The sequence below is a fragment of the Cicer arietinum genome, chromosome 3 (assembly GCF_000331145.2).
Source record: "Cicer arietinum cultivar CDC Frontier isolate Library 1 chromosome 3, Cicar.CDCFrontier_v2.0, whole genome shotgun sequence".
NCBI classification, from domain to species: domain Eukaryota; kingdom Viridiplantae; phylum Streptophyta; class Magnoliopsida; order Fabales; family Fabaceae; genus Cicer; species Cicer arietinum.
Window position 1 is genome coordinate 6,426,419 of NC_021162.2, and position 9,445 is coordinate 6,435,863.

The window sequence follows — 9,445 nt, forward strand, 5'->3', positions numbered from 1 at the left end:
TATTATTATTATTATTATTATTATTATTATTATTATTTCCTTTTTTAATAAAAAGTAAAAAAAATCGGATAAAATTAGGTGTCAACAATAGAACAATAACAATTGACAAAATATTAAATATGAGACAAACACAATTTTTAATGTGGAAATCTTCTCACAAAATGAGAGAATAAAAATCACGGGATCTAGTTTAGTAAAAACATCAACTATAATAATTAATTGATGCACCAAAGTATTCCTAATCACGTTAGGGAATATCAATCAACAATAACTAAGGGAGTGAAGACAATGACAAAGATGACAATGGTTTAAAAAGAATGAATGAATTATATATATTATCCATGACCAGAAAGTGCTTATATTTCTAAGAGAAATTTATGAACGTTCCTTATATTAGAGATATTTTTCCTTCTTACTCAAAAAACTTAAATCCACTAATCAAAATCAAGTACTTTTTTAATTTGTCTCACTAAACTTCACAATTATTCTTTACTTTTGTTTTTCATGCTATTACACTAGATATCATATAGTCTTCTTAACACATGTGACAAATCCCTTCTTTAAGACTCAAATGTTTACTTGTTTTTCATACGTTCCTTTAAAATAATATCCACATTGACTAAAATTTGTTTTCTTATGTAGACTCAAACTTGAAGTAGAGTTAATGTTTCACCGGAGAAAGTGTCATTCTAGAGGAAACTAATTACTATTGCGTTAGATGATCCAAATACTGCTTACTAGAGATGCTACATAGTGCAGGATGTCGCCATTTCTTTGATCTCCTCATCAAATTCTCTTTTTTTATAAAACTCAGAGTCTTAATATATAGCTATATGTATTTTCAACACATCATGTGTTTCGTGCGTTTGACCAGACGATGACTCGTCATAGGATGTTGACAATACTAATTACTATGTGAAACCAATATATGCCTCGAATCATAACTATATTTGCTTTGATCAGCTATACTTTTTTTCTAAATTATAGCTTGTTCTATCAATTAGTAATAATAGCTATTTGTTCGTTAGTTAATAATGTATCTTTTGTGCTTCACACATAAATAATAATTACAAAATCACAACTTTTAATTAGTAATCATAGTTATTTATTCATTAATTAATAATATATTTAATTTACACGCTTAAAATAATAAATTAATAGATAACTATTATCTTACTTTATTATCATCAAAATATCAAAAGTAGATATTTTATCTAGATCAATTTGGTTCTTACAAAATATTTTCAAAACTGGTTGGTTTGCATATTATTATACTTTAATTCATGCACCATATGGATGCATTATTTGGAATGCATATATTATATTTAACTTCATGGACCACAAGGATGCAATATTTCAGAATGCATATTATATTATATTTAACACCATGCACCACATGGATCGAATATCTTGAACGGGTGTTATTATATTTTAATTCACTGCACCACATGGATACATTATTTAGGTAGATTGCCTACAAAACTTTTCAATCACATTTAATTTTTATAGTTCAAGCAGACACTCAGTTTGATTCCTTAATTAATTAACTATTAAATATAATCAATTATTTTAAGATCTTAGACGAGTAATTTCATCAAAAAACATCTAGAAAAATGATTTTAAAAACGAACGGTGACAGCAAAACTAAAACAATAAATAATAATTTTCCAAGAAATTATAAATATTTAAGTCGTAGTAATACATATATATTTGGGTTTATATCAAAACTAATTAAAAAAAATTGTAAATCAAATTAAAAAAATAACTAATTTCCCCTAATTTTGCTAGACATTTTTAGATTTTTTATAAAAATTTATTGGATGGGGTTTTATATTTATTTTCTTGTAAACTAATGAAAAAAATAAATTCTAATAATTTCTTATTTTATGCAAAATATAATTTGAGATCCTTTAAGGTATTTAATTATATCTGATATTTTTCTGACAAATATTTAATTGACTTAATCTTTTGGTTTCCTATTTTCACACAGATTCGTGAAATTGATGTCTCTACTTGAAAATTCAATAGTTTTGATCTTTTATTCAGATAGTTTAACTTTTATTTTAAATTATGTGACATAAAATCTAGAACCATTAATTATTCAAACGGTATTAATTAAATTATAAAAATAAATAATTTTATAAGTTAAAATTGAAGGTTTTAAATGATTTTATTGTAATTTAATGAATATTAATTATTCAACATCATCATATCATATGTAACGTCTTTTAAAATATGTCTTATTAACATATTTTACTTAAAAAATTCAAGGGAGACACCAAAATGTTAGATTTTAAAATAGGGGACCAATTTCGCGAATGAGTGAAAATATTAAATCTACAATTAAGTCTATTTAATTATATATTATTAGGCTTTTAAGTTTTTTATTATAATAAATCAATCATTTCAAAAGTCTCTTGCCCTTTTATTATCAAGTAAAATTAACAAAAATTTAGAATATAAAAATAAAAAATATTTTTACGGACCCAACTCCTCTACAATCAGAAATTATACATTTAATATATCAATTATCATTCAATGAAGATCATTCAACCTCCAAATTTTGAATTATAATAACATATATAAATAAAATTCTGCATTTCTTAGACTATCATGTTCAAAATTGGATGATGTCCCAATTTTTTTTTTAGCATTGTTATTGGATTTATTCAAGAAAAAGTGAAGAATTCATAAAAATAGTGTTTAATCAATTAGAAATTTGCTGACCTTACATGGAGAGAGTGGAGAGTATGAGTTGTGAACATTATATGCCGATGTGTTGTGGTTAGGGGTGGACAAAGTTCAGTTCTAAACTAAAACCGTATGAAAATTGAACCGAATTGATTTTTAGTTCGAAAAAATGAACCAAACCAGTTTCCAATTCAAAAAACCGAACTAAACTGGTTTCACAAAATGGTGAACCGGTTTTTTATTTTGAACCGAACTGAACCGGTTTAACTTAATTTTTTTGTTCATATAGGCCAAATTTTACATAATTATCCCTAATTACTTATAAAAAAACAAATTCGGTTCAAGTTTTTTGAAATAAAAACCAGTTCGGTTCAGATTTTTCAAATTAAAAATCAGTTTGGTTCGGTTTTTTTACTGAAAACCGGTTCGGTTCAGTTCTTGTTTTAAAAAATCAGTTCGAAAACAGTTCGGTTCTCAATTTTTATAAATTAATTTAGTTCAAAACTAGTTCGGTTCGGTTCAATTCAACATTTTAGTTCAGTTTTTAATTTTTTTAACACCCCTAACTGTGGTACATACATTCTCTCTATTTTTTTAAAAAGATATGTAAAAATTAACTTTTTTGTTTTTACTAAATGAATATGTATATATCTACTTAATGCACTAATAAAGCAAATCCATGTCACATACTAATGTGTATCATCTCTTCACATGTGAGTATTTAATGAACTGTACATTATTTTCTCATCGATTGACGTAAATGAATGTTTTCACATGTAAGTATTCGCATGCGGGTTTTTTTATATTACCATTGAAAAATAAATTAAATACCATACTATCATTAATTTTTAATTAAGTATTAATATATTATTGTTTTAAAATTTATTTTTTTAAAGGTGAGAAGTTATATATTAATAGTGGTATTTAGGAAGAACAAATATCAAGAGTTTGATCAATTAAGGATAGCATGCACAAAGGAGTGGTTAGTTATAATTTGTAAATCTGAAATAATATCACACATTATTCTTTTGTAATATCTTTCATAATAGTAAATATATATTTTATTATTCAATTATTATTATTTTAATTAAATAATTAATTCAAGTTTCATTGATTATTAATTTAAGTGATTATTATTTTATTTAAGTAATTAATTTAAGTTTCATTAAATATTAATTTAAGTAATTATTATTTTAAATAAATAAATACAATGTTAATTTTATTTATAATAATATCTAATTAAATTTTACTATTTATAATTATTAAAAAATTTAAATAAAATATAGTCCATAAAAGTAAAAATAAATTAATTTAATATTATAATTAAAATACAAATACAAAATGATTGAAAAAAAAACACAAATTTTATTACAATATTTTTACTACATTAATCTCCTATATGGTATCTAGTCTCACACTGTGGTGGTCGACAAATACAACGTGGACGATGTGGAGGTGAGTTTTCTTCGTCAACTAGGGCATGGATCTCCTGTACATTCTCACTTAGTAGGTCAGCATGCATCAAAGAATTAGGATATACTTGATTGAAGAACGATGGAACACCAAATGAGTACATGTAATTAATAGCATGGCAACGGGGTTGGGCGGAGTTTGCCTCCTCCACCCCCGCACCCGACTAATCGGGGAAAACCCGCACTCGTTTTATAACGGGTATGAAATTTGGGCCCCCATCTTCGCCTGCAACGGAGTTCGGGTTTCTCTGCCCACACCCGCACCCATTCATATATCTAAAATTATAAATTGAAAAATCATATTTATTAATAAAATAATTTTTATAAGACAATAATAAAATAGAAAATATTTTCTATAGACATAAGATTATAAATTTTAATATTTAAAAAAAATATATGTATATACATATAAAATTTAAAAATTATAATAATATTACTTGCGGGGCGGGGGCGGGGTGGATATCATCACTCCAAAGCGGGTTTTCCCAATCAAAGCGGTTTTCCCCACTCAAATCGAGCAAGTTTGGGTGGGTACCGCGGGTGCGGGTTATGTTGTCATCCCTAGTTATTAATATAATGAGCATCCGACTCAAGCGTACCTAGGTCTGCACCAAATAAGTTATTCACAAAATCTTGGTCGCTTGAATGTAGAGATTGTCGGCGATCATATTCTTGAGTTAACGTGAATTGAAATGATTGTCTTGGTGGTTCAAATTGTTGTTGTGTTGGGGTGAAAGAAAATGAATGGTGTTGTGGTTCTGACGTTTCATTTTCAATAGTAACAGGGAAGTCAATGGGCAAAGTCTATTACGCTTTTGTCGTTGTGATGGTTGAGTTGGCTCTTTTGCAACACCACATTATGGGTCCCGCAATAGGTGCAGAGCTGATAGGTACATATTGGAGTTATGTCTAAACCACACCATATACTCCTCTTTTGGTATTAGGTGTCCATGTATCGGTTGGCCGGTAAGACAACAACTTCAACGTTCGTTCCAAAGTTGAACCTATGCCGCTTGTCTGTCTTTCCAATTTTCTAGATGATTCCCTCTCATTACTTGACAATGAAGTGTGTCAATATTTTCAGGATTATCTAGTATTTCCTGGGATGCCATTCTACAGTTTGATTGTATTTGTTTGATGTCATTCTACAGTTGAGAAACAAATCAAAGTGGTTTTGACAGTCCATATCATTGAATCATGATATGCTTGTTGTAGTATGACGTTTTCAAGACACCTATAAGGCATCCATATGAACTAGAGAAAATAAAAGACATATTAGTAAGACGACACAATTATAAGTAGTATAAATTTTGTTGAACAATGAAATTTTAAACCTAATAATGTTGCATGTGATCAATGTTTGATCTATAATTGACAAGATCCTCGTATGGAGTTCCATAATGGATTAGTCTCATGCCAATCCATCTAGTAAAAAAAAATAAAACTATTATTTAACAAGTTTGACAAGTATATTATATGTAGTTTATTGGGTTAATATGAAAAGTGTTTTACCGCTTTGTTAGTGGAAATGATATCTTTGTAGTGCAATGAGGGGCAATGAATGGCATGCGATACCATACCAAAGATTGAAGGAGAAATGTACATTCGTTCATACATGCATAAGACGTTGCAATTGCACGACACATTTGTATGTATAAGTTTGTCAAATAGGTTGAACCCCAACTATATAGTCGAACACGTTGAATATGTTTCAATAGGGGGAAATACATCAATTAAACTCTATTGCAAGACTTGTCAGGGATCACCAAACCCCCAATCAAGCGCAATAGGTACGCTCTACAGTGTGACATTATCCAGAACATGAGCAAATGTATCTTTCAACCATTTCAGTTTGACGAATTGACCCCCCATCTGATTTTTTGAAGGAATGACACCCAAAAGTTGTTGGTATTCTTCATCCCAATCTAAAGTGTCACCTCCAGTTGCAGGTCTTCTGTTGACAGGTAGACCTAGTTGTAGAGCAACAACATCTTCAAGAGTTATTGTATACTCTCATTTTGGAAGATGAAACATGTGTGTTTTTGTTCTTTAACGTTCTACCATTACGATCACCAATGATGGGTCCACGTTACAAGATTCTAATGTTGCAATGGTAAAAAACTCAGCTCTGTCCAAGTAGGGAACTATCATTTTATTTAGTTCCTCCAATTTTGAAGTGGTGGTGACATTCAATCAAGTTCTACATTTTAAATTAATAAAATTAGTGTTTGACTTATGAAATGACGAATAAAAGCATGTATACATAAGATGATTAGAACCACTTACCATCTCAGCGACATCTCTAGATCTGTGGAGATACTGGTTTCTTAAAAAAACCATGGAGCTTGTATGTTGTGGATGTGAGAGCTTGTAGGTTGTGAATGTGAGAGCTTTTAAAGTGTGTGAATAATAATATGAACATAATGAATATTTATAGAAATTTTTTGTGGAGGACTGTGACATTATATCCAAAATCGAAATTAACCAATTAATGGAGGATTGCAGATTACGCTGATGTCATCGTACACGTCAGCGTTATCCTATCCAAAATCAAAATCAGTCAATCAGTGGATGATTGTAGATTACGCTAACGTCATCGTACACGTCATCGCTATTCTATCCAAAATCAAAATAAGCCAATCAGTGGAGAATTGCAGATTACGCTGACGTCATCGTAGAGAATTACATTGACGTCATCATACACGTTAGTGTTATCCTATCCAAAATAAAAATCAGTCAATCAGCGCTATCCTATCCAAAATCAAAATCATTCAATCAGTCAATCAAAACCATATGTCTCTCGGCTTTAAAAAATATTCGTGCCACATTACGTTGTCTATCGTGTGTTCCCATCATCTCATCTAATGCAAATGGCGTAGTTTCCTACATAATTCAAGGTCGTAAAGTTATGAAAAGTACTTGCTTTATCTTTTTATTTATTTGCCATAAATATGCTTTTTCACATTTATTTTTTTTATCAAATTAGTTATTTATCATTTTATAATTTATTTTATAAAAATATTAAGAATTTTAATAAATATTATTTAAGTTAAGCATTCAAATATTAAAATTATTATTTAAGTTAAGCGTTTAAATTTATATTGAGTTAAATGAAATATTTTTTAACAAATATTAGAGTAAATATGTATTGACAATTATTAATAAAAATTCTAATTATTAGATGATATTATAACTTTTGTTGTAATTGTTAAAATGATATAATATGAAAAGCTTCTAGAATCAAGTGCTTGTTGAAGTTGTATTGTCCTTATGTTTCTATAAATCCTCCTCATGTTTCATTTCAGAACAAAACAAACATGTCTCATCACAATGACAATATCAAATTCAATGAAAAATGAGACAGTGACGAGAGTCATAGAGCAGAGTGAAATTGCACCACCACCCGGTTCAGTTCCCTCACCAACCACTCTCCCCCTCACTTTCTTAGACATTGGATGGTTTTTTTGCCCACCAATTCAACGCATTTTCTTTTACCATTTTCCCCACCCAACTCATCACTTCCTCCAAACAACACTTCCCATTCTCAAACACTCTCTTTCCATCACCCTCCAACATTTCTTCCCTTTTTCCTCCAATCTCATTATCCCTCCAAATTCTCAAAATGTCCCTTACATACGTTATCTCAACGGTGACTTTATCTCCTTAACCGTTGTTGAATCCTCAACAAACTTCAACATCTTAATATCTGATTCACAAGATACTCAAAACTGGTACCCTCTTGTTCCTAACTTATGTGCACCTCGTACTGAACAAAATGGCACACGTGTCATCCCTCTCATGTCAATTCAAATCACAATTCTACCAAACTTTGGATTTAGTATTTGCCTCACGTTCAGCCACATCGCTGGTGACGGAAAATCACTTCACCATTTCATGAAATTTTGGGCCTCTATTTCTAAAGCCAGAGCAAACTATTTTGAAATTGAACACTCTATATCGATTGATCTTCCGTCACATGAAAGAGATAGAGTTAAAGATCCAAAGGGTCTTAAACTCATATACCTAAAAGAATTACAAGATATGATATCCAAAAAAATAGAACTCCCAAATCTTGTTCGATATTCTCATGCTAACAAGGTACGAACTACTTTAGTATTAAATAGTGAACAAGTTCAGAAATTGAAAAAATGGGTCAGTGTTAAATGTAAGGAAAAACTACAACACATGTCAACTTTTGTTGTAACGTGTTCTTTGATTTGGTTTTGTATGGTAAAATCAGAACAGAGCAAAATCGAAGAGGATAATGCAGTTGTTGATGATGTATGCTACTTGGTATTTATGGCAGATTGTCGTGATCGTCCTAGATTTTTATTACCCAAAAATTATTTTGGAAATTGTCTTGCAACGTGTATTGTGGCTGTAAAGAGGGATGAGTTAGTTGGAAAAAATGGGATTGTTGTAGCAGCAAATGGTATTGAAAGGAAGATAAGAGATTTCAAAAGTGATGCTTTGTTAGGATTTGAAACGTTGATGTCTGATTATAGGGAATTATCAGAACCAAGTAAATCTATTGTATATGTTGCTGGGTCACCAAAATTGGCTGTTTATGAGACTGATTTCGGATGGGGAAAGCCTGTGAAATCTGAAGCAGTTCATATTGATTCTTCGGGTTCGATTTCTCTTTCTGAATGTAGAGTTGGTGGTGGTGGAATTGAGGTTGGTTTGGCTCTTGAGAGAATTCGAATGACTAATTTCATCAACATCTTTGAAGAAGTACTTCATAAGACTCAAAGAACCAACCAAACTTATGGAAAACTTCTCATAATTAGTTGCATATATCTTTTCAATTCGATTCTATTTGTTTTGTATTCTAAATTTTCAACCACATGTCGTTTCAATCTTCGTTGATAACAACGCTTCCAAATAGGAAGGAACTACAACATCCACAACCATTATGAGAAAAGTCATTTGATTATGGATCTTCTATTGAGATAATTTTTTTTAGACCTCGTACCATTATGTCATTAATTTTGGTGTCTTTATGTGTTAGATTTTGTTGCTATTTGTAACATCCTCTTTTTTTTGTTTTCGTTGCTTCTTCGATTCCATTCCAACCAAAATATGTAATTTCCTATTTAATTTCAAACAAACAAATGATCCATTATTAATTAAAAATCCATCAAAATGATATGGGTCAAAAATGTAGTACCAAAATGATAATTGGTATAGACTAGAGTTCAATATAAATAAATTACTTAAAATTAAATGAGATGCTACAATCTATTGTTCGGAGAACTCCGGAAGTAGATTAGAAATGTCAT

At 29.8% G+C, this 9,445-nt stretch overlaps 1 protein-coding gene across 1 annotated transcript; it reads left to right on the top strand.

Annotated features, from left to right (window-relative positions):
• The first annotated feature begins 7,490 nt into the window (after positions 1–7,490).
• LOC101513125 (coumaroyl-CoA:anthocyanidin 3-O-glucoside-6''-O-coumaroyltransferase 1-like) lies at positions 7,491–9,128 on the top strand. Its single transcript, XM_004491918.4, has one exon. It carries the CDS (start codon positions 7,494–7,496, stop codon positions 9,030–9,032), a length of 1,539 nt encoding a protein of 512 aa, XP_004491975.1. The 5' UTR covers positions 7,491–7,493; the 3' UTR covers positions 9,033–9,128.
• Positions 9,129–9,445: the final 317 nt, after the last annotated feature.